The sequence below is a fragment of the Misgurnus anguillicaudatus genome, chromosome 3 (assembly GCF_027580225.2).
Source record: "Misgurnus anguillicaudatus chromosome 3, ASM2758022v2, whole genome shotgun sequence".
Lineage (NCBI taxonomy): Eukaryota > Metazoa > Chordata > Actinopteri > Cypriniformes > Cobitidae > Misgurnus > Misgurnus anguillicaudatus.
The window spans coordinates 1,702,859-1,729,490 of NC_073339.2; the positions used below are offsets into that span (position 1 = coordinate 1,702,859).

Genomic DNA, 26,632 nt, shown 5'->3' on the forward strand with positions numbered 1-26,632 from the left:
AGTTTCAATTACAACAAACCACCATCATTGTGATCAGTGTTTGCACTTCATCCGCTCATTTGCATTTTAAAGCACACACCCAAAACGACACATTTTTGCTCACACCTACAAAGTTGCAATGCTAACATCTTCATGCCATGGGCCCTTTAAGGATACATAAAATTAGCCTGGTGCAACCAGACTCTCGTACATTCATTTCATTTGTACAGAGAGTCTGGCCACGCTCCATTGCAAAGCGTTACTTCCGTTAAGGAGGGTCCTCTGTTGAAGTTTAAAACTATTGGATCTGTCCAAGGTCACTCAGGATCTGCCATAACCAATTGCTAACGTTTGGTCATGACGTATGTCACTTAGTCTGGCGCACAACCTCAACGTGGTTGCCAGAGAAAACCAAACTGTACACAGCAGTCCCAGACGTTGTTCTGAAGCTAAATGGAAATTAAGCGGAAGAACGTAGGAGGGTGGAGCCAGGCTAACATAAAGTAAAGCAGAATAAATCCAAGCATAATAATTTATTAGCCAGATAAGCAACATGAGAATTTAAAAATCTATTCAACTAATATAACACATTAATCAATCATAAGAAATGTCTACACACAGCGATCATGCGGAAAATCGGTTTCCCAGATTTCCAGAATTCTCTGCCACCTTCCTCTAAATACCCATAGTTTGTGTGCTGTAGAGCCACTGTCTCTTCTTTTTAACTATTAGCAGTGGCTCGGGGAATGTGACGAAATGTTCAGATCTCTTTGGGCGACCTGTTCTTCAGTATGTTTCTTCTGATGATTCTGAAGACTTCTAGAACGAGCAAATCTCTCTCCACAGATCGAGCAGACGTAAGATATAAGTTTTTTTCCCATATGAACTCTCTGATGGACTTTTAATTGACCTGACTGAGCAAATGTTTTATCACACTGAGAGCATTTGAAAGGTTTTTCACCTGTATGAATTCTCTGGTGTGTCAATAAATTGGCATGCTGATTAAAACTCTTCCCACAAACATCACAGTGATGAAGTTTCTCTCCAGTGTGAACTCTCTGATGAAGTCGGACATTAGATGGATCAGAGAAGCTCTTTCCACATTGAGGGCAGGCGTAAGGTTTCTCTCCAGTGTGAACTCTCTCATGGATTATTAAGTAACCTGGCTGAGCAAACGACTTCTCACACTGAGAGCATTTGTAAGGTTTGTCAACTGTATGAGTTCTCTGATGTGAAACTAAATGTTGATGTTGATTAAAACTCTTCCCAGAAACACTGCAGTGAGGAAGTTTCTCTCCAGTGTGAACTCTCTCATGGATTATAAGACTAGATCTATACCCAAAACTGTCATTACAGTGTAAACACTTATAGCGTTTCTCTTCAGAGTGAATATTCTGGTGTTTTTTCAATGAATCAGAATCCCTAAAAGTTTTTCCACATTCACTGCCCTGATACGGTCTCTCATTGGTGTGTTTCATCAAATGATGTTCATGTTCTGTGTGTTTTCTCTCTAAATGTCTCTGTGAGCTCAATGTCTCTCCATCGGTGATGCAGGAAAGAGTCGAGGACGTTATTTCTCCATCCAAACATAATTCACTCTTCACATCTAAAAAAAAAAAACATGAAACAATTAAATTCACTTTTATTTACACAAAGTAGGATAAATTGAGATTCTGTATCTTCTATATTCAGTCCTGTAGTTGGGTCACTGCACATCAAATACATCAAATTTTGAAAACTTACTGAAGGAGTGGATTCCTGATATCTGCCTCCTTTTACTTGTAGCCTTTTAAATTATTTTGAATATTAATCAGACACTAATCAATATTAATCATCCCATACATTTATGTAATTTGAGTAAATTCTTCATGCTTAAGAAATAAGCTTGTTTCTTAGTGTTAAAATCATAACTAAAACATTTACTTCTTGTTATAGTCCTTAAATATAATTGTGCTGTATGTGAGAAAGTACTTTTTATCATAATGTTTTTATTACACTTTCCAAACCAGCAGTGCTCTGAGGAAGGTTGGACTAAAGATCGTATGATCTGTGGCCTTCAAAGGTCATTCTGTGCCTAAACTCAGACTGCTTGCTGTTCCTCAAACTAGATGTGCTCTGAACTGGACGTACATGTGTGGAAGTTTATCTATAGCTTAACCAGTCAGATTCACAAAGTTTGACATGATGTTGTTTAATTATCTCTGTTAGAGTGCAAATCTCTCTGTATTGTAATGTATGAGCAGAGCGGCTGTTGCGGCTGACTTCTGCTGAGTGAACTGCAAAGAATTAACTTCAGTAAAATTTATTTTGTTAATTTCATCTCTGACTTCTGGTCTTTATTTATCATCTCTGATCAACGGGTCTTGACTGTAATTGCACAACAGTGCGCAGCAAAAGATTAATATTTTTTTTTATATTTTATTAGAATAAAGGTAAACTAGTGATAAAAGACAAAAAAGGTAACACTTTACACACTGCAAAATCCCTGGTGTTAAATTAACACCGGCTCGGTGTTTATATGGGTACCACCAGCAGGGTGTTAAAAGTAACACTGAAGCAGTGTTAGAGTTAATTAGATAATTAAGCAAATCATTTGAGTGATTATTTGATTATTGAAGACACCTGGTGATAATGAGCAGAACTACATCTACAACTTCCAGTCACTGCCTTAGATAAAATCAACTGAAAAGACATCTCTCTTATTACAAACCAGACTGACTTTTGTCTACTTTGAAATTGTTTGGTCACCATTATGGTGATCTGTGGTTCCTTTAGTTGGGTGGGTTGACTCTTATTTTCCTTTTGAGGTCTTGCAACAGTGTTTACTGAACACGTTATTTGTTGTAAAGGTTGTTAAAGCAAAGTTTATATAGTTTTTATAACAGAGATTGTAGATTTAAGTAAGTTGTTTACACAGTCAAAAAATTCAGTGTTAATAGAAAATTAGATGTTGATCATATGTATATTATTCTCTATTGGACTTCAGTAACATAGCTTTCCTCGGATCAAGCTTCTCAAATTTTATTGTTAAATACTTGTTGGAAATACTTTTTTGCCTCATGTGCAGATATCATGAATCACCCCACTAATCAGAATCATGGTGACAAACATAATGTTGCAAAGCATGCTGGGATCCACCATAGTATAAAACTCATGACTCCCATCATGCATTGCAACATAAATTATGTCACCCTTGTTGTGATTAATGGGGTGATTCATGATATCTGCACGCGAGGCACAATATTAATTTCCGGCAAATATTTTTAACAATAAAATTTGAAAAGCTCTAAGTTAAAACCAATAGAGAATATATACTTGATCAACATTTTATTCTCCATGAATACTGAATTTTTTGACTGTTTAAACAATTTACTTAAATCTACAATCTCTGTTATAAAAACTTTATAAACTTTGCTTTAACAACCTTTACAACAAATATTGTGTTCAGTAAACACTGTTGCAAAGACCTCAAAAGGAAAACAAGAGTCAACCCACCCAACCAAAGGAACCACAGACCACCACAACGGCGACCAAACAACTTCAAAGCAGACAAAAGTCAGTCTGGTTTGTAATAAGAGTGATGTCTTTTCAGTTAATTTTATCTAAGGCAGTGACTGGAAGTTGTAGATGTAGTTCTGCTCATTATCACCAGGTGTCTTCAATAATCAAATAATCACTCAAATGATTGGTTAATTATCTAATTAACTCTAACACTGCTTCGGTGTTACTTTTAACACCCTGCTGGTGGTACCCATATAAACACCGAGCCGGTGTTAATTTAACACCAGGGATTTTGCAGTGCAATATGGTTGTCGAACGTCACGTGACCAAACCGGAAAACTGGGTTGATCCCTTCCGGTGGCCGGCATGTGCTATCGCAGCTTGTTATTGTTATTTGTAGTATTATTTATTGTGTTATGTTCTTTTTTATTCTTATATCTCAATGTATGTGAGAAGAAAATTCCTTTGTCAAAAGCTATAAAGTATAAAAAGGTTTTCTTTTTCTTAGATTTAATATGTTAACGAGTATATTCACTGGACATTGGTATTTCTTGTCTTTGATAGCTACTGAAGGCTTCATGTATAAAAACAGCACCATGTCAGCGTAGGTCATACAGAACCGGAAGCAATGTACTATGTTGAAACGGGATGCGGAAGCAAGTTGTGCATATACCCTATTGTAAACAATTTGTTAATGCATTAGCTATCACAAACTAACAATGAATAGCTACTTCTACAGCATTGATTAATCTTAGTTCATAATAATTTTAACCTTTACTAACACATTTATAAGATCAAGCGTTGTAGCTGTTAACATTTCTTAATGCAAAGCGAACTAACATGAATAACTGTATTGTCTAGCATTGTGCTGATATGATGATAGTCAGACATAGGGTTGGAAATCAAATTTCATTTTAAATTCTGTAATCAGATCCGTAAGTAAGAAATGGGATCCTTGTTAAAAAATTACAATTTGGATTGACCCGTGTGATCAGATCTGACCAATGGTATTACTTTTGATATTGTCGGACTATCCAGGGCCCAGGTCAGGAAACAGAAAGATCGGCTTACCCATCCATCTGTTAGTTGCCTTGACATGTCAAGATCACATATATCCCAGCACATAGAGCCTTTTTACCAGAGTACCAACACATCTCGACTGTGTCTGTTCCTCGAACAAATAAATACAGAGCACCATTTACCTTGTCTCGAACAAATCTTATTAACATAAAATAAGAACACAATACATTAACAGATGAAACTCAAATGTTAAAATTCTGCCTTCTTAACATTAGATCGCTTACCAATAAAGAACCTATTATCAATGAAATAATTACTGACCAAAACTTAGATGCACTCTGTTTAACAGAGACCTGGCTTAAAGCAGACGATTACATCAGTTTAACGAATCCACCCGACAAGACTATTATTATAAACACATTCCTTGTTTAAAAGGGAAAGCGGGTGCTGTAGCTACAATATACAACAAAATATTTAAAGTAAACCATAAATCCGAACTAAAATTTAATTTGTTTGAAATAATTCTGTTAAATATGGAAATAACTGATCCTAACAACAAACAGCTTTTGTTCATTTTAGCTACCATCTACAGGCCTCCGGGCCACCACACAGATTTTCTTAAAGAAATAGCAGATTTCCTATCTGAGCTTACAGTCACTGTAGATAAAGCTCTTATCGTTGGTGATTTTAATATCCATGTGGATAACCCAAAAGATACATTAGGACAGGCGTTTATGGATGTTCTATATTCTCTCTGTATTAAACAAAATGTGTCAGGGCCACACATACCCGTAAACACACATTAGACTTAATTCTGTCAGTTGGACTCAATATTAATGACATCGAAATATCACCCCAGAGCGATGCAAACAGCTCCATGGTATGACCATCATACTGGAGCCCTTAAAAAAGTAGCCAGAAAAATGGAACAAAACTAGCGAAGCACAAAGTTAGAGGTATGATGCACAGCATGGAAAGAGAGTGTTCAACACTACAGACAGGCTATAAAAACCGCAAAACCGCCAGATCTACCCATCTCAGTACGCTTATTAAAGAAAATCATAACAACCCTTGTTTCCTCTTTAGCACAGTTGCGAAACTGACTAGAAACAATGAACAAATAGAAACCAATAGTAAACTCCAACACAATAGTAAAGACTTCACGAACTTCTTTACTAACAAAATTACGGTTATTAGGGAAAACATAGAACCTACGCAAGCAGCCACCACAATACCCGACAGTACAATTACCACTAGATTACCATACAAACATCTTAAGTCATTTAAACCTACTACAATAGAAGAGCTCTCTAAATTAGTAACATCATCCAAATCATCGTCCTGTATATTAGACCCCGTTCCCACAAAATTACCTAAAGAGGTATTTCCTGTAGTGACAGACACGGTACTAAATATCTTTAACTTATCGCTAGAATTAGGATACAGTACATTCCAACAGCTTTCAAACTAGCAGTTATTAGACCGCTCATTAAAAAAAACAAACCTTGACCAGGGAGATCTTAATAACTTAATCTCTTAAATCTACCTTTTCTTTCTAAAATATTAGAAAAAGTAGTGGCAAGCCAGCTACGCACATTCTTAGTGAATAATAGTAGTACATATGAAAAGTTCCAACCAGGATTCAGGCCCCACCATAGCACAGAGCCAGCATTGCTTAGAGTTACAAATGATCTCCTTTTAACATCCGATCGTGGTGAAATCTCAATCCTTATATTACTAGACCTTAGTGCAGCCTTTGACACAATAGATCACAGAATCTTAATAGACTAGAAAACTATGTTGGCATTTGTGGTCAGGCATTAGCCTGGTTTAGATCTTATCTTACCAATCTATATCACTGTGTTTATGTAAATGAGAAAGAGTCATAACACTCCCCGGTTAAATACGGCACAGATGCAGAAAAGCTTATCCACGCTTTTATGACCTCTAGAATAGACTATTGTAACTTGTTACTCGGGGGAATGTCATTGTCACGCACATCTGGTAAACAAGTTACAGCTGGTTCAAAACGCCGCCGCAAGAGTGCTTACTCGATCTAAAAAGTATGACCACATAAGTCCAATTCTGGCATCTTTACATTGGCTACCAGTTAAATATCACATACAATTAAAAATATTACTAATCACCTACAAAGCCTTAAATGGCCTAGCACCCTTGTATATTAAAGAATGACAGAATACAATCCATCATGTACACTGCAATCACACAATTCTGGACACTTAATATCCCTAGAATATCAAAAGTGTCTAAAGGTGGTAGATCCTTCTCATACTTAGCCCCTAAGCTCTGGAATGATTTACCAAATAATGTTCGAGGACAATGAGACAAACAGACCCAGTTCCTGCAGCTGTGAAGGTCAGCACACCACTGATCTACTGACCATCCTTCAACGAGATGCCCAGACAATGCCTGATCGGTGACCCTGGAGAGTCCGCCACCTTTGGCTTAACTAACTACTTTACTGTATACTTTACATTATTATGTGTTATTACTCGCTTTTCTATGCTTTTCCTACATCTATTAATGTAAAGCTGCTTTGAAACGATTAACAATTGTGAAAAGCGCTTTATAAATAAAATTGAATTGAATTAAACTCCCGCGGGGTCATAAAAAACTAACATTCAGAAAGTTAAATTTAAGTCCTAGGATGAAGATCTGTGCGTTTAAAGGACTTAAATATAACGTTCTGAAGGTTAGTTTTTTAACACCCCGCGGGAACCCTGATAAGTGCAAAAATAGAATTTATAAATTTGTAACGCCGGTGTTGTGTCGAAGTCTGTTCCCCCTATTTTTCCCTTCAGTGTAGTGTTTTTATGGCGTTTTTATCACGTTATAGGTTTTATTATTGATATATTTAAAGTTTTAATGGCTACTGAGATGTATATGTGTGCATTTCTGTAATGTATCTGTATTGTTCTTAATGGTAAGTCAATTATTTTTACAGTATGAATCATATTATATGTATAATATTTATTTAATTATGTATGCAAACATTACATTTTTAAAACAACCAGTAAAGGAAAAAAAAGAAAAAGACAGGCTATATTTTAAAAGAAATACCATAATAGAAAACTGTCAAATGTATGAAATATTTAATAAATTGTATTATAAAATACATGATATTATGCCTTTTTAGTATAACCAATTCAAATCTTTAATCTTTCTAAATGTAACGTGATAAAAACGCTATAAAAGCACTACACTAAAGGGAAACATAGGGGGAACTGAGTTCGACACAACACCTGTATCAACTGTTTTGCAAAAGCCATATGATGGCGTGACACAATACCAGTAATTATTATCGTACCGGTTTATCGCCCACCCCTAGTATGCAGCTCACTCATCTCGATATGAGTGTATAATGAAGTATATCTAATATATCATTTTGTTGATTGCTATGCAGTTACACAAAGAACAGTTATATTTGTTTTTGCAGGTATGGAACCTAATCAATTTAATACTGTACTAAAAATAAAAAATAAATCAAAACAGAAACACATTTTTGGTGGCAAAAATGTAGGCTAAAATACTTGAAAGCACTGTTTATATTTTTAAGTATTATTATACGTTAAATAAGGTTCAATAATTTAAATTCATTACATATACTAGAAATGTTGTGTTTTTAAGTTAAAATAGCTCTGCAGCCCTCCGACAAGGTACCCAGTCAGCCCAGACCCCTGTCTTAGGTGATATAGTATTGGATATTGCAAAAAAGTGGATCGGAGCATCCGAGCTGTGTTGCAATTAATCCCGTTAATATTTGATAACGAGGAGACATAACTTACCTGAAGGAATAAAATCATGACCATCCTGATTGTCTTCATATTCTTCTTCTGTAGGTTCAGTTTTTATTTCTGTAGGTTCAGTTTTTATTTCTATAGGTTCAGTTTTTATTTCTGTAGGTTCAGTTTTAATCTTCATCGTGAGGTTCGTGCAGTCGATGGGTTTGACTGAACACATCTTGAGTTTGGTCTGCAGGATTTGCGGTTGTTCTCCAGCGTTACAGACAGAATCCAGAGACTCTGTGGAGGTTTGATCAGTAGATTTACAGGACATCTCATCTCTCATCATGAACACTAAAAAATAAAGAGAAGACTCTGTTTACACTCAAGAGAGAAAAACACTGAGGATACACAAACACATCACACGCGAGCTCTTTCTTTCTTTCTTTAGTGGGTTTATTGGCGGACTAAAGAGCTGCAGAGCGCCTCCTGCTGTACTGGAGAGAGAAGACACTCAACACTTCATTCATCTCTCATTCATTACACACGAAGGTTTATGTTTCTTCATTGTGTGTGGTAATGGCTGTCACAATTCTGATTTTTAATTAAATGTAAAGATCCAGCATCAGGGAATACAGTCTTTACCTCATATGTCAACATTGGGATTTGAAAATAAGATGGGTGCACCTTGTATAATTTTTTGTATTTTCTTTCACTGATGAGTTGGTTATGGTAACTTAAGACTGTTGCTCTTTAGACACAAAACAATTTTGCTTATATATTTATAAACAGAATCCCTTAAACAGATACATTTAAAGGCAGAGTCCACGATGTTTGAAACACGCGTTGGAAAAGGAGACGGGCCGACTACCAAAACACACTTATAGCCAATCAAATCAAATCAAATGCCGGGTTGCGTATGTGTGGGGCGGGTCTATCAACAGAAGGTCCAGATTCTATTGGGGTATGGGCGTGTTTGTTTAGGTGATTTCAAATATCAACATTGGCTTTCAAACATTATGGACTCCGCCTTTAACTTGCATGCCGTACTGACTGAATACAACTTAAACTGCAATACAAAGCTTAAGGAATACAAAGAGTTAAATAAGAGGTCATTTGCAAACTTATTATTTTGCAAAGTAGTTTATCGGGGTTAGCCAAATAATTTTGACCCCATAGTAAAGTGTTCACATTATTTTGGCCAGTGCCAGGCCTTAGGGCATTTAAATAGTTTTACAAACACACCTTACAAAAACATTACTGGTGTGCATCTTAACACAAAACAATGACACGGATATATTTTAAGATGTCAGTTCAAGCTGTTTTGGGCTATAGGGAACATGCACATGAAAATTGCTTTATTTTAAAGCAATACCTTTGCTGATGCTGTGTTAGTACAGTAATAAACTGTTTTTGTGATGTAGAAATACAATTGAATGTAGCTGGGAAATGTAGCTACCAATAGTTTATTGTGATTGAACAAGATTTATTTAAAAAAGACATAGAAGTAATTTTCTATCCTAGTTTGACTCTGAAAGCTTCTCATCTGCAGTAGTTAAACACAATATGGGTTAAACACAAACACCTGTAAATCATTTCCCCAAACATTAGCATGCCCTGAAAGATGCCTTAATAAAATCTATGGATGTCACTTTAACCGTGTGTGAAATGTTTGATTAACTAAATCTGTAGTGTACAGAGGAAAATCAAGAAGAAATGTCTTTGTCCCAAAATAATAAGTTCACTGTATAAACTTAATATAAGGTAATTTACATTATATGCACTTACACTTGACTTCTGACAAAACACAGACATTTGACGCAGTTTTGCCAACACCTGTGGTTGGGCTGCCCATTTTGACAAAATCCACCCTTAAACAAACACACACAACTCTGCTTGATACAACTAGTTAATAGTTTATCAGCCCTCATAATTAAAGGTAGTCGATGCACAAATGATTGACCCTGTAAATTAACCCCCAAATAAATAAAATAAAAAAGCATGACGATACGCCTACTTAATCCTCATCATGGATTTGCGGTAACAAAGGATATATCAAATGTACTTTCCAAACGTTTGAATTTATTTAGCAAGATAAACATGCCAATAATACAAAATAATCCAAACTCCAATTCAAACATACAAAAACAGTTAATAAATACGAAAGCAGAAATTAAACAATGTATTAATTCTATATCCAATTTGTAAGGAATAATTGACGATGGGCTGTTAAATTATTCTTACACCACAGTTACAACAGACATTGCTCTGTTGGTTATTTTAAAGGGGCCATTGCGTGAAAATGTTAGCATTGCCACTTTGTAGGTGTGAGCAAAAATAGGTCATTTGAAATTTGGCTTTCCTTGTGATGTCATAAGGATATCTAATTAGAATAATACAGCCCCCTTAAAGGGGACATATTATGAAAATCTGACTTTTTCCATATTTAACTGCTATAATTGTGTCCCCAGTGCTTCTACCAACCTAGAAAATGTGAAAAAGATCAACCCAGTAACTTAGTTTTGGTAAACTATTTTCTGCAACTATGTGAAAAAATAGGTAATTGTAATTTGGCCCTTATTGTGATGTCAGAATAAGGTAATACCGCCCCCTTTATCTGCACTATCCAACCACAGCACAACCATTTAGTACAGAGAGAAAGAGAGAGAGAGAATAACTCATAGCACAATTGAGTTTCAATTGCAACAAACCACCATCATTGTGATCAGTGGTTGCACTTCATCCGCTCATTTGCATTTTATATGACACACCCACAACCGCACACTTTTGCTCAGACCATAGATTAAGATTAAGTTTACATCTTAAAAAAATCTCAAAATATGTGCCCTTTAATTTACACTATCCAACCACAGCACTGCCATTTAGTGCAGAGAGAAAGAAAGAAAGAGAAAATAATTCACAGCACAATTGAGTTTGAATTGCATCAAACCACCATCATTGTGATCAGTGTTTGCACTCCATCAGCTCATTTGCATTTTAAAAGACACACCCAAAACTACACATTTTTGCTCAAACCTACAAAGTGGCAATGCCAACATTTTCACGCAATGGCCCCTTCAAGACATCTGACAGGTTAGGTGTTCATGTTACAGAAAAATATTCAACACCTGTGAAACATTTCTCAACAAATCAAAATAAAACAGCCCTGTGGTGTAAAAGCGATATATATTACATTAATCAATCATACAAAATCCTTTAATAGTACAAAAAGAAAAAGATTATAAATGTCTGGTGATGAAAACTACACAAAGCAATCGTGGAGGAAATCTGTTTATAGATTCCGAGAATTCTCTACCACCATCCTTTAAATACCCATAGTTTTACCGAGCGGTGTTTATTTATCTATCATTACATTTTGGGACGTTAACTTTGGTGTGTCTTTGATTTCTGTGGGAAGATATATTTTATTTACATACAGGAGGTCATTTGTGTGCGAGACCTGGGTGAAGTTTATCTCCAGTTTCTAAACCAATTTCTATGTCAGTGGTGGGTTTTACCAGACGCACTGAGACCATCAAAAAGATACCAAATATGGTTACACACTTGTACACTTTGATTAAAATAGGTAACCTATAAGTGAGCTTTGAGCATCTCTAGACCATCATGTGAGGGGGAGAGAGAGAGATTGTGAGGAGAGAAACACAATAATCTTGGTGAGGTGACTCTTCTGTCTCTGTTAAGTGGAGTGGTTGTCTTTGAGGTAGATGTGAACTCTTTGAGAAAGTTTTCAGATGTTGACTTTCATCAGAATTCAGTGTCTTTTAGAAAATAGTTCTCTGTTGGTTCAGTCATTTGGTGTCGGTCTCTCTGAGGACATCTGAGACAGACAGGTTTAATTCCAGTTTGATGTGATACCCATCCACATGCTGCCAAATTGATGATTGTCCAGCGACAACTGAATGCTTTCTTTGTACCCTTGCAGCTCTTTAAAATTCTTTAATAATAATAATCATTCATGTACAGCTGCTTTGAAAAAGCATTATATAAATGAAGTTAATTTGATTTGTTTCAATGTATTTACGCGCTCTGTCAATAGTTTTGGGTGCTGTAACACCACATCTCACATTTTGAGTTACAGCAGTGGCTCTGGGAATGTGATGGAATGCTCAGATCTCATTGGTCAACCTGTTTATTTGTTGAGCAATAGAGGGAAAATTCGACAGAGTGGTAAAAAACATTAGCCTGGTCCAACCAGACTCTCGTACATTAATTTAATTTGTACAGAGAGTCTGGCCACGCTCCATTGCAAAGCATTACTTCTGTTAAAGGGGTCATAGCGTGAAAATCAGACTTTTTCCATTTTTAAGTGCTATAATTGGGTCCCCAGTGCTTCTATCAACCTAGAAAATGTAATCAAGATTAACCCAGTAACTTTGTTTGGGTAAGCCATTTTCTGCAAGCGTGTGAAAAATTAGGTCGTTCAGATTTTGCCTGTTTTGTGAGGTAGGTAGTAAGGCGAATTATAATAATACCGCCCCCTTTATCTGCAATATCCAACCACAGCACTGCCATAGTGCAGAGAGAAAGAGAGAAAGTAAAAAGTACTTGACAGCACAATTGAGTTTCAATTACAACTAATCACCATCATTGTGATCAGTGTTTGCACTTCATCCGCTCATTTGCATTTTAAACGACACACCCAAAAACGGCTCACTTTTGCTCAGGCCTACAAATTATCAATTTTTACATGCTATAATAAATTAGCTGTGGAGTATTTTGAGCTAAAACTTCCCATACACACTCTGGGGACAGCAAAGATTTATTTTACATCTTAAAAATATGTCATAATATGACCCCTTTAAGGAGGGTCCTCTGTTGAAGTTTAAAATTATTGGATCTGCCCAGAGTCACTCAGGATCTACCACAGGCGATCGCTAACGTGTGGTTATGACGTATATCATTCACCGAAACTGGCCAGAAACAAAAAGTCAGAATAATCAGACCAACAAAACTTAGCAAACCTGCTTCTTGCTCCGGCTTAACTTCTGCATATTCGGCAAGTTTTGCAACAACTTTCTCCGCTGCCATTACTGAACTACAACTCAAACTGACGCACAATCTCAACAGCAGTCCCAGACGCAGTACTGAAGTGAAAATTAAGCTGAAGCACGTAGGAGGGCGGAGCCAGGCTAAAAAAACATTGCTTTTCGTGCCACAAATTACAGAGGTCAAAGTCATTCAAAGAAATCAATCATTTTTTTAGCACGTTATTAGACCGACACTGTGATGATTTCAGTGTAGTTTGTGTCAGTATGTTTTTTCTGATGATTCTGAAGACTTCTAGAAGAAGCAAATCTCTCTCCACAGATCGAGCAGGCGTAAGGTTTCTCTCCAGTGTGAACTCTCTCATGGACTTTTAAGGAAGCTGAATGAGCAAATGTCTTCTCACACTGAGAGCATTTGTAAGGGTTTTCACCTGTATGAGTTCTCTGGTGTGACACTAAATGGTGATGTTGATTAAAACTCATCCCACAAATATTACAGTGATGAGGTTTTTCTCCAGTGTGAAGTCTCTCATGGACTTTTAAAGAAGTTAAATGAGCAAACATCTTCTCGCACTGAGAGCATTTGTAAGGTTTTTCTCCGGTATGAATTTTCTGGTGCTTCAGTAAGTCAGCCTGTTGCCTAAAACTCTTCCCACAAACACTGCAGTGATGAGGTTTCTCTCCAGTATGAATTCTCTGATGAACTCTAATAGAGCTATGACTAGTGAAGCCCTTTCCACAGTAAAAGCACACATAAGGTTTCTCTCCAGTGTGACCTCTCACATGAACTTTTAAGTGACCTGCCTGAGTAAACATCTTCTCACATTGAGAGCATTTGTAAGGTTTTTCACCTGTATGAGTTCTCTGGTGACTCACAAAGGTAGCCCGTTGTCTAAAACTCTTCCCACAAACACTACAGTGATGAGGTTTCTCTCCCGTATGAACTCTCTGATGAACTTTAATAGAACTATGATTAGTGAAGCTCTTTCCACATTGAGAGCAGACGAAAGGTTTCTCTCCAGTGTGAACTCTCTGATGATCTCTAAAGGTATTTTGATGTGAAAAGCTCTTTTCACAGTGACAGCAGACATAAGGTTTCTCTCCAGTGTGATGTCTCTCATGGACTTTTAAGGAAGTTAAATGGGTAAATGTCTTCTCGCACTGAGAGCATTTGTAAGGTTTTTCTCCTGTATGAATTCTCTGGTGTGACACTAAACTGTCATTTCGATTAAAACTCTTCCCACAAACATCACAGTGATGAGGTTTCTCTCCAGTGTGAATTCTCTCATGGACTATCAGGTGAGATTTATGACTGAAAGGTTTATCACAGTGTGAGCATTGATAGGGCTTCTTTCCAGTGTGTAGTGTTTGGTGTGCTGTTAGAGAGAATGAATCCCTACATGTTTTTCCACATTCACTGCATTGATATGGTTTCTCATTGATGTGTAAAAGCACTTTCTGTTCTGTCTGTTGTCTCTCTGAATGTCTCTGTGAGCTCAATGTCTCTCCACTGGTTATGCAGGAAAAAGTCGAGGACGTTATTTCTCCATCCAAACATAATTCACTCTTCACATCTGAAGAAATATGAAACAACTAAATCCTCATTTTACTTTCATACACAAAGAAGAACGAATTGAGATTCTGTATCTTATTTTGATATTCACAGACAGACAGAAGACAGCTGTCAGTCCTGTCATTACAGATGGGACATTGATATAAAATAAAACCCAAATAAAGAAAATGTATTCGTCTTTTACTGAATTTTTGGCTACATCTTTATAAAAGGGAAATGCTTAACACGAACCTTAGCTTGATGTGTCATAAGATAACTTGATAAGAATGCTTGAATTGGTCTTAAAATATATAATTTGTGCAAAATTATAATTTAAGAAATCACAAGTTTCAACTATTTAACTATCAATGAGTCAAGCATTTTTCTTTTACAGTGCAAACAATATCACTTGATAATCTTTGCTTTAACGTCCTTAACAAGAAATAATGTCTTTTGATAAACACCGTTGCAAAGACCTCAAACTAAAAAAATTAACTGCCCAAATAAAGGAAACACTGATCACCATAAGGGTGACCAAACATTTTCAATAAAACATTCTAGGGGTCATAGTGTGAAAATCAGACTTTTCCATGCTTGGAAAATATTATATTGGCCATAATCCATTAGAACCAATACATACCATTAGAGACCAACAAAGACCAATACACTGTAGTGTGTTTTGGGCCATATTACATTAGAACCAATAACATTCCCAATAAAACCAATAGAATTTCTGTGATGGTGTCTATTGTTTTTTAACAGGGAAAATGAGAAACACAACGCGTTATAAGAAAAAATGACTGCTTTAGGAATTTACTTATCATGGTCGAAACAGCTTTCCGGACCTACACGCCCAAAACGGTGACGAAATAACTCAATATTTGTCAGCTCTGTCAGGATTTGCGTGCTAAAGATGCTTTCATAGCTTGGAATGCAAATGTAATAAGGGGAATCTGAGAACATGAGTTTGTTGCTTTCGTTCAGCGTTACTCTAATCACAGTTCTCCCCTACATAAACAATTTGTGTGGGCCTGCAACAGTTAATTGGGGTTTAAAATAATAAAAAAAAAACAATAATTGAGAAAACATAAGTTACCTGAAGAAATAATAAAAGCATGACCATCAACATGACTGTCTTCACATTCATCTGCTGTGGGTTCAGTTTTTATTTCTGTTGGTTCAGTTTTTATGTCTGTAGGTTCAGTTTTGATCTTCATCACGAGGTTCCTGCAGTCGATGAGTTTGACTGAACACATGTTGAGTTTGGTCTGCAGGATCTGCTGCTGTTCTCCAGCGTTACAGACAGAATCCAGAGACTCTGTGGAGGTTTGATCAGTAGATTCCTCATCCTGTAAGTCCTGATCAGTTCCTGATTTACAGCACATCACATCCATCTCATCATCAACACTAAAATACACAGAGACAAGACTCTGTTTACACTCAATAAAACACTCAAGAGAGAAAAACACTGAGGATACACAAACACATCACACGCGAGCTCTTTCTTTCTTTCTTTAGTGGGTTTATCGGCGGACTAAAGAGCTGCAGAGCGCCTCCTGCTGTACTGGAGAGAGAACCCTGCTGAAAAACAATACAATCCATAACAAAAATTCCAAGGTTCCAATTAAAATACATAAGGGATACAAATAGTTAAATAAAGGTGATTTGCAAACTTATTATTTTGCAAAGTAGTTAATCAGAGTTGGCCAAATTATTTTGACCGCATAGTAAAGTGTTTACATTATTTTGTCCAGTGCCTGTATGAAGCAAATTAAAACTCAGCATTAGGCCTTAGGGCATATAAATAATTTCACAAACATTCCTTACAAAAACATTACTGTTGCATCTTGACACAAAACAATGACACATATATATTTTAATATGTCAGTTCAAGGTGTTTTGGGCTAAGACGCAGCTTTAGATCTGAGAACCGTGCACGTGAATTTGTTTTATCATTCAATACCTTTGCTAATGCTGTGTTAGTAGGCAAGGCAAGTTTATTTGTACACAGATGTCATTCAAAGTGCTTTACGTAGAAATTATACAGTACAGTAATAAACTGTTGTTGTAAATCATGTGATGTAGAAATACAATTGAATGTAGCTGGGAAATGTAGCTACCAATAGTTTATTGTGATTGAAAATGTTTTTTTAAAGATATAATTTAGAAGTAATTTTCTATCCTGATTTTTACTCTGAGAGCTTCTCATACCTGCAGTAGTTAAAGGAATAGTCTATCCATTTTCCATATTAAACTTCATTAAAAAGTGTAGTTGCAGCCCTCAACTGATGTTTATGTTGTCATTTTGTGTATTGGCCACAAGTTGTGCGATTGCAGTACCAGTTTTAGCCACAAGTTTTGTGATTGCAATACCAGTTTTGGCCACAATCCTACATACTGTTCCTTTAAATTTACTTTATTCAATAATAAATCCAAACGTAACAATTTATTAGCCAGGTAAGCAACATGATAATTCAAAATTTAATTCAACTTATATAACACATTAATCAATCATAAGAAATTCAATAATACGAAACAATCCAAAGTCCAATTTAAGCAATATAATGCATTGATCAATCACACAAAACCCTCTAATAGTAAAAATGAGAGTTTAGAAATGTTACCTGGCGATGTAGTTTTACTGAATGGTGTTTTATTTATTTATTATTACATTTCGGGGAGTTGTAAGTTTGCTGTGTATTTGATTTTTGTGTGAAGATTCATTTCATTTACATACAGAAGGTCATTTGTGTGGGAGACCTGGGTAAAGTTTATCTTCAGTTTCTAACCCAATTTCTATGTCAATGGTGGATTTTACCAGATGCACTGAGACCATCACAACGATACCAAATATGGTTACACACTTGTACAATTAGATTAAAGTAGGTAACCTTCAAGTGGGCTTTGAGTATCTGAAGAGAGAAACACAATAATCTTGGTGAGGTGACTCTTCTGTCTCTGTAAAGTGGGGTGGTTGTCTTGAGATGTGAAGTCTTTTTGAGAAAGTTTTTAAGTGTTGAGTTTTATCAGAATTCTTAAAGGGTTCATATTATGAGATTATTTTAAGATGTAAACTAAATCTTTGGTGTCCCCAAAGTGCATAATTGAAGTTCTAGCTCAAAATACCCCACAAATAATTAGGGATGCACCGAATCCAGATTTTTTGGGTTCGGCCGAATCCCGAATCCACTGTTTAAGATTCAGCCGAATCCGAATACCGAATCCTACTCGCATCCTTATTCCGTTAACACAGTAAAACACATTAATGAACTAAACAACGTCCACAGCAGTGTATATTTCATTTTATTTAATTTTAACCGTACATTATGCCAGGATGACAAGTTGGAAAAACTATTTTGACAATTACCATAAGCCTATGCATAATGAAAGCGATGCGTTGCGACACGCTCATTTTTCCAATAAGCAAGCAGCTCCGCCCTGGAAACCATATTCAACTTTGAGTGAAAAGCTCCGCTCGTCAATGTCAGTTTTCACATGGCCGTCCAATTACAGTGGAGGAGGGGCGGGACATTACCACAGCAACCAACCAGCTCACAGCTGAAGCATCACAGTTACCAAGCGCTCGGCTGAAAAACAGCTGGCATTTGGCGTCCTCAAGGCGTTTTCAGCCGAGTTAAAAAAATGGTTTGGTGTGTCCAGCCCCTAAGGCTCACCGAAAGAAACAGCTCATCTCCACGTCAGCACCCGATGTGTGTAATCAACGGCCGCGTGACGTCAAACAGCGTAGCGCAAGCCTAGGGTTCGGTTCGGTGGAAAAAAAATCTAGGATTCGGCCGAACCCGAACCCCGTCAAAAAGCCCAGTATTCGGCCGAATCCGAATCCTGGATTCGGTGCATCCCTACAAATAATTAATACCCGCATGTTAAAATTACCACTATGTAGGCCTGAGCAAAAGTGTGGCGTTTTGGGGTGTGTCATTTAAAATGCAAATGAGCAAACACAATGATGGTGGTTTGTTGCAATTGAAACTCAGGGGCTGTCCACACGGAGACGTGTATCACTGCATACGTGTAATTTTTTTTATCGTATTGGCGTTTCATCCACACGGATCCGGCGTTTTAGGAGACTGAAACCGCTATTTTTTGAAGCCGGGTCCTAAAGTGGATAAATCTGAAATCGACACCCTTGCGGTTTCGTCTATACAGCCAATCCGTATATTTTGTGAAGCGAAAACGTCATCACATCACGTTTCGGAAGTGTCACACGTAACAGCAACAACAATAACGGCGGACTACGTGATTGTGTTCGTGCTACAGAAGCTACTAAAGCCTACTAGCTTTATTACAGCAAAATCTATTGCTTCTATGCAATTGTGGTGACCAACAAGCGATAATGGAGAACACCATACGTTGGTTATGCGCATGCTCAAAGTCTTCTTCTCCGTGTATAGTGTATATCTGTGGCAGAATTACAGCGCCCCATACTGGTTCGGCATATTTACTACACCACTTTCAGTCGGTTTCAGTGGTTTCGTGTTTACAGATTATTTTTTTAGAACAAGAAAAAAAATTATCGGATAGGGAATGCACCGGCTTCGTGTGGACAAAGCTTCAGTTGCTGTGAATTATTTTCTCTCTCTCTCTCTGTACTAAATGGCAGTGTTTGTGGTTGGACAGTGCAGATAAAGGTGGCGGTATTATCCTATTCGGACAGATTCACAATAGGAGACAAATTACAATGACCTATTTTTTCACAAGCTTACAGAGAATGGTTTACCAAAACTAAGTTACTGGGTTGATCTTTTTCACATTTTCTAGGTCGATAGAAGCACTGGGGAGTGGGGACACAATTATAGCAATTAAACATAGAAAAAGTCAGATTTTCATGATATGTCCCCTTTAAATACTTTCTCTGTGCACTTTAATAATGAATGTAGAGCTGCTTTGGAAAAGTGTTATATACAATGAAATCAATTTGATTTGTTTTAATTGTTTGTTTACATGTTCTGTCAATACAGTTTTGTGTGATGTAGCGCCACTGTCTCGCCTTTTTGAGAACATGATGTAATTTATAGAATTTAAATTTATAGAAATCAATTGTTTTTGTTTTAGCACGTTATCACATCAAACATTCTCACAGAAAATACATGACCATAGTGTAAAGACACTATGATGATTTCAATGTAGTTTGTTATTTAGTATGTTTCTTCTGATGATGCTGAAGACTTCCAGAATGAGCAAATCTATCTCCACAGATCGAGCAGACGTAAGGTTTTTCTCCAGTATGAAGTCTCTGGTGAGCTTTTAAGTTACTTGACTGAGTAAACGTCTTCTCACATTGAGAACATTTGTAAGGTTTTTCACCTGTATGAGTTCTCTGGTGTGAAACTAAATTAACAAGTTGATGAAAACTCTTCCCACAAACATCACAGTGATGAGGTTTCTCTCCAGTGTGAATTCTTTGGTGTGACACTAAACTGTCATGTCGATTAAAACTCTTTTCACAAAAATGACAGTGATGAGGTTTCTCTCCAGTATGAATTCTCTCATGGACTATCAGCTGAGATTTATGACGGAAACGTTTATGACAGTGTGAACATTGAAAAGGTTTCTCATCAGAGTGAATATTCTGGTGTGATTTTAATAACCATGAATTCCTAAAGGTTTTTCCACATTCACTGCACTGATACAGCCTCTCACTCGTGTGTTTCTTCAGATGATGCTTCTGTTCTGTGTGTTTTCTCTCTAAATGTCTCTGTGAGCTCAATGTCTCTCCACCGGTGATGCAGGAAACTGTTCGTGCAGTCAGTCGCTCTTCTGATGTTGAGGACGTTATTTCTCCATCCAAACATGATTCAGTCTTTACATCTGAAAGAAACATGAAACTTTTCAAAAGATAAAGTGAGATTCTGTAGACTATATTTTTTAACTTAGGTTTAGATAGTTTTGTTTCATTTAAAGTAATCATTATTGTGATCAGTGTTTGTTTTAGTTGGACTTGAGCGTTAGCATGTTACTTTGTTCTAGTTGCTGTAATTTAGTGTGTTTAAGACATGTTTGTTACGGCTAAGAAAGACAATCGTGTAGATCAATGGTGATGGTTAATACGTAGGCTAATGTCAAAAATAATCTAAAAATCTGATTTATTAATTTAGTGTTTTCTCACTCATCAGAAGCATCATTTTCTGTTAATCATGTGATACTACAGTATAATGTCCAGAATTCATAACATTTTTATCATTCTAAAGGATTTTGAGAGACCGTGCACATAAAAAATTAATCGCTTTACAAATTGTACACACAATGATCAAGAATTGGAGTAGGAATCGCAACAATGGTGACAAAGAAAATGGTAAAAATTTTCATTATTTATTCCTGCTGCAGTGCATTCTGGGAGTTCTGGATGAGATTTGTAATTTTTTGATACCCAGCATGTATTGCATCATGAAGCTTTCATTTTATTGTCACCATCATTGTGATTCATACTCTGATTCTTGATGTTTGTGTGTCTACACTATTCAGCGGTTAATTTTAAGTGTCAGTGTTTCAAAATTGTTCGGAATGACAAATTGCTATGATAAAGCTGGATCACATACTATAATATCACATAATGACAATATATATAAATGAAATATACAAAATAATTGACATCACAATTGAGTTTGAATTGCATCAAACCACCATCATTGTCATTAGTTTGCACTTCATCAGCTCATTTGCATTTTAAAGGATACACCCAAAACGACACATTTTTGCTAAGACCTACAGAGAATTAGGGCTGTTGCGGTGAAGGGATTTTTTTTTGCGATTTTTTTGTGATTTTGCGTGGCTCACCAGCGCGGTATGCGGTTTTACCGACTTCATTTACTAAAAAAAATTATTTTTTAAATCCAGAACAATGAGGTCAACTAATAGATGAAGGGTAGGCTACATGCATTTCCCCTTATGAAAAAAAAGATTAACACAAGCTATACTACAGCTAAATATATTTTTGAGAAAACAAAAATAAATTGAAGAACATCATTTAGGATTGTTAAGCGCAAATTAACAGAGCATCAGTCAATACAGAACACAGCAGTGTCTTAAAGAAATTAAAATTAGACAGTATTTGTGCACATGTAAATGTACAAAACGAATGCAATACAGAAGGCAATGCATAATAATTTAGGGCATTTTTAATAATATATTAGTAGATAAATTATCATTATAATGTGTATAAAGTATGAAAACGAATGTATCATTATTTTGGATAAATTAAGCTGGAGAGGTCATATTTAATCACACAGATTTGTCATCATTTCAGAACAAGCTTAAATGCTATCTATAATAACTTACATTATATCCTGTGTCTTCCTTTGTCGAAAATATGTAGAATTATATGCAAGTAAAAAAGCAAAAAGCGGAAACGTTTAGCTCACACAGAGCGAAGGAAAAGCCGTTAATAAAGCAGACTCTCCGTGTATAGAGGATGTGATGAAACAGTCGAGATGCAGTCGGCAGATGCACTCTTAGAACGAATGTGTTAAAAACAACACATTAGTGTTGATTCTGGGAAAACACACTAACTGCGTCGTCCTGGAATCCACCCATCTCTGTGTTATTATTGAAACAACACATTTTGTGTTACTTTTAACACAACATGTGTTATACTTGAACACAAAATCAACACAAAATGACACATAATGTGTTAAAATTACACATAATGTGTTAAAAGCTTAGCGCACAATGATGTGTAAAAAATTAACACATCCTTTCTAAGAGTGTGATCATCAATGTTTATAATGTTTCACGCAGATACTGTTGATGAAAAACTTGGATATCTAAATGTGAAAGTCAAGTGTGCAGTCAGTCAGTTCACAAAAGCAACCGCGGCGTTATATTGGCTGCATCCACGGAGCGGACGCTGCAGATGCACAAAGAAAAAACCTATAAAGGTCTTTTTATGAGGTTTTAATGCTGGTAAGCAACCAGTTATATTTTGGCGTTATTTGGGTTGATCAGTTATATTAAAGTACTTTTAATCTTTAAAACTGCATCTAGAGGAAGACGACGCCACAGTTATTCTGTCATCTCAGTTTTACTTTTTCACACATCACTATGATTTAACGAAAAATGAAGTATTACATTTTTAATTTAAATTTACGAAAAACAAATTGGCTTACTCTCTTAACTCTTAACAATCTATTTGGCCTTTATTATACATGCACTGCATGACGTGAAAAACAAGGCGGCATATAGTTTCATGAATTTAACGTGAAAGGCGCGGTTGTTGCGGTTGCTTTTTTTCCCATGCGGTTGGGCTTGTCAGTAGCGTGGTCATACGGTAATGCGGTTACCGCGACAGCCCTCCCAGCTAGAAATTAAAAGTTCTAAGAACGTTCTCTGAAAGTTCCCAATGTTCCCAAAAACATTCTGCCAACGTTAAAAGTGACTCGTTTTTTTTAAGTTCTAAGAACGTTTCTGTTGTCTGAACGTTAGAGTAATGTTACATTTTACCATTTTTAGACGTTATGACAATGTCATGTTTTAATGTTCACACAATTTTTAAAACAACAACTGTTTATTATATTGACTTGTTTAATTGTTATGTAAATGATAGAGAAACATTGTTTTTTATTATTTTATAAAACATTATTTCTGAATGTTCAGTAAATATATTGCTGTAGAAAACTCAATTCACTTACTAGGTTTAGATGTTGATGTTTTGTTTCATTCAAAGTCACCCTTATTGTGATTAGTGTTTGTTTCAGTTGGTCTCTTGACACTTTTGGCTTGCTAGTTTTTTCCTGGTTGTGTTAACTTTGTGTTAATGCACCACATTTGTTATGAAAAATTAATAGTGTACTTCTCTGGTGCTTGGTGGATAATGGTAAAGATCACCTAATTAATTTACTAATCAAAAGTTTATTTTCTGCCAATAATGTAAATGAGATCCAGTGCTTTCACAGCCGTTTGTCATTAAGGAGTTTTAGAAACTTTGGACAAAAAATATCTGCTATATAATTGGGACGCACAAACATCAAGATTCAGAGGATGAATCTCAATCATGGTGACAATTAAATGAAAAACTTCATGCTGCAATGCATGCTGGGTATTAACAAATTACAAATCTCATTCAGGACTCCCAGCATGCACTGCAGCATGGATAAATAAGGATTTTTTAAACAATTTTGGTTGTCACCATGGTTGAGATTCATGGTCTGATTCTTGGCGTTTGTGCGTCCCAATTTTATAGCAGATATTTTGTACTAAGTTTCTAAAACTCCTTAATGACAAACTGCTGTGAAAGAGCTGGATCTAATATACATTATTGGCAGTAAATAAACTTTTGATTGGTGAATGAATGAGGTGATGATCTTTACCATTGTGTGCCAGCAACTACAGAATTACACTATTAACTTTGCATGTTCATAATAAATGTGGTGCATTAACACAAAGTTAACACAACCTGGGATAAAAATAGCAAGCAAAAAGTCAAGTGTCAAGAGTCCAACTAAAACAAACACTAATCACAATAATGGTGACTTAAAATGAAACAAAACAGCAACATCTAAACCTAATAAGTGAATTGTGTTTTCTACAGCAATATATTTACTGAACATTCAGAAATAATGTTTTATAAAATAATAAAATGTAATGTTTCTCTATCATTTACATAACAATCAAACAAGTCAATATAATAAACAGCTGTTGTTTTAAACATTGTGTGAACATTAAAACATGACATTGTCATAACGTTTAAAAATGGTAAAATCTAACATTATTCTAACGTTTGATTTGATTTGATTTATTGGACAAAAAGTGAAATAACACATTTGTCAAGGATAACACAATAAAGTTAAAATAACTTATTTCCATTGTGGTCCTTGAAGTAAAACACAACTTCACTTCTAGTGCAAAGGAAGTAGGGGGGTACGTTCAGACAACACAAACGTTCTTAGAACTTAAAAAAACTAGACACTTTTAACGTTGGCAGAATGTTTTTGGGAACATTGGGAACTTTCAGAGAACGTTCTTAGAACTTTTAATTTCTAGCTGGGCTAACAGCAACGCTAACATTTTCATGCCATGGGCCCTTTAACTTCATGCTGCACTTTTTGCAGGGTGTATGTTTGTGATTTAAAAAATTTGAATGTATTTTTTGGCCACCCCATATAATCACTGCGTCTTATCAGGCCACCCCTGAAAAAAGGTTCTGTCTACGTCCCTAGATATTAAGTGTTATAAATGTATTAACAACTTGGTCTCTGTGGGTCTGTGACATTTTACAAAATTCTCACTCTCTAAAAGGTGATGAAAATATGTAAACTACACTCATAGAGTTACATAAACAATGTTTGTGGGCCTGCAACAGTTGGGGTTAAAATTAAAAAAAAAAATGCAACAATAATTGCGGAGACATACCTGACAGAACAAAATCATGACCATCACTGTGTTTGTCTTCATATTCATCTGCTGTAGGTTCAGTTTTTATTTCTGTGGGTTCAGTTTTTATCGTCATCATGAGGTTCGTGCAGTCGATGAGTTTGATGTTGAGTTTGTTCTGCAGGATCTGCTGCTGTTCTCCAGCGTTACAGACAGAATCCAGAGACTCTGTGGAGGTTTGATCAGTAGATTCCTCATCCTTTATGCCCTGATCAGTTCCTACTGATTTACAGCACATCACATCCATCATCAACACGAAAAAACACAGAAAAAGACTCTGTTTACACTCAATAAAACCCTCAAAAGAGAAAAACACTGAGGATACACAAACACATCACACACGAGCTTTCTTTCTTTCTTTAGTGGGTTTATTGGCGGACTAAAGAGCTGCAGAGCGCCTCCTGCTGTACTGGAGAGAGAAGACACGCAACACTTCATTCATCTCTCATTCATTACACAAAAAAGTTGATGTTTCTTCATGGTGTAATGGCTGACACAATGATGTGTACACCTTGTATAATTGTTTGTATTCTCTTTCACTGAGGAAATCTTAATGAGTTTGAATCATAATGACAACTTAAGACTGTTGCACTTTACAATTTTGCTTTTATGTTTATAGATGCTCTTAAAACAGAATCCCTTAAACAGATACATTTCACTGACACCACACGTACAGACTCATTTTACATTTAGGCATTTACCAGATGCTTTTATCCAAAGCGACTTACAAAGAGGCGAGTAAGGGATAATGTAGAGGCAGCCGGTAGTTATCGGGAAATAAGCCCCGACAGTTGTATCACACTAAAGGGGCTTATTTCCATATAACTACCGGCTGCCTCTACATTATCCCGCTTATTACACGGCTACTTGCCACATAAGAAAAAAAACGGACATGAATATGAATTTGAAACATTTTATTGGCATATTTGTTTTAAATTAACATGTTTATTCTTCCGTGAAACTTTGCACAGATGCATAAAATGATCGTAATACCTTATTAAGATCCTCTGCTTCATACTTGTCTGTCTCCATTTTTTTCTCTTTTAGCCAGTCTTTGAGAAGTTTTAATGCCCATTCTGTATTTTTGTGTGTGTTGGCTTCGTAGCTGTCATGCTCTATTTTGTCAAGTTCAGTCTCAGTAAGCTCTCTGTGTCTTGTCGCTGTTCGTTCTTCTATCCACTGTTTAAATGTTTTGTTTTTTCCGTACATGTTAAAATGAATGTCAAAATTTTCCATTCTTAATTGTGGTTGTCCAGTGTTTGTCACAAGATGGCGCCAAACAGTAATCTTTATTGGCGCGGAGCGATTTTAATCGTACAAGTAGTACCGGCTATGCGTTATTACTTTGGAGTGGTTATTATTTGAAAAGAACGAACCTGCAAATGTCTCAACTGACCAATCAGAATCAAGCATTCCAGAGAGCCGTGTAATAAGGTAAGTTAAGG

At 36.1% G+C, this 26,632-nt stretch overlaps 2 protein-coding genes across 2 annotated transcripts in view; both read right to left on the reverse strand.

The window, feature by feature from the left end:
• Positions 1-8,786, reverse strand: part of LOC129445209 (uncharacterized) — a 37,261-nt gene extending 28,475 nt beyond the window's left edge. Inside the window, exon 1 of the mRNA XM_073866392.1 lies at positions 8,307-8,786. Coding sequence (XP_073722493.1) covers positions 8,307-8,592 — 286 coding nt within the window. The 5' untranslated portion in view covers positions 8,593-8,786. The remainder of the gene's footprint in view (positions 1-8,306) is intronic.
• A 4,542-nt stretch (positions 8,787-13,328) lies between these two features.
• Positions 13,329-25,722, reverse strand: LOC129445375 (uncharacterized). The gene is made up of 4 exons (XM_073860052.1): positions 25,167-25,722; positions 19,960-20,630; positions 15,898-16,285; positions 13,329-14,823 (listed from the first exon to the last, which is right to left on the reverse strand). The coding sequence occupies exons 1-4, from the start codon at positions 25,435-25,437 to the stop codon at positions 13,475-13,477; spliced, it is 2,679 nt and encodes an 892-aa protein (XP_073716153.1). The 5' UTR covers positions 25,438-25,722; the 3' UTR covers positions 13,329-13,474.
• Between the last annotated feature and the right edge of the window lie 910 nt (positions 25,723-26,632).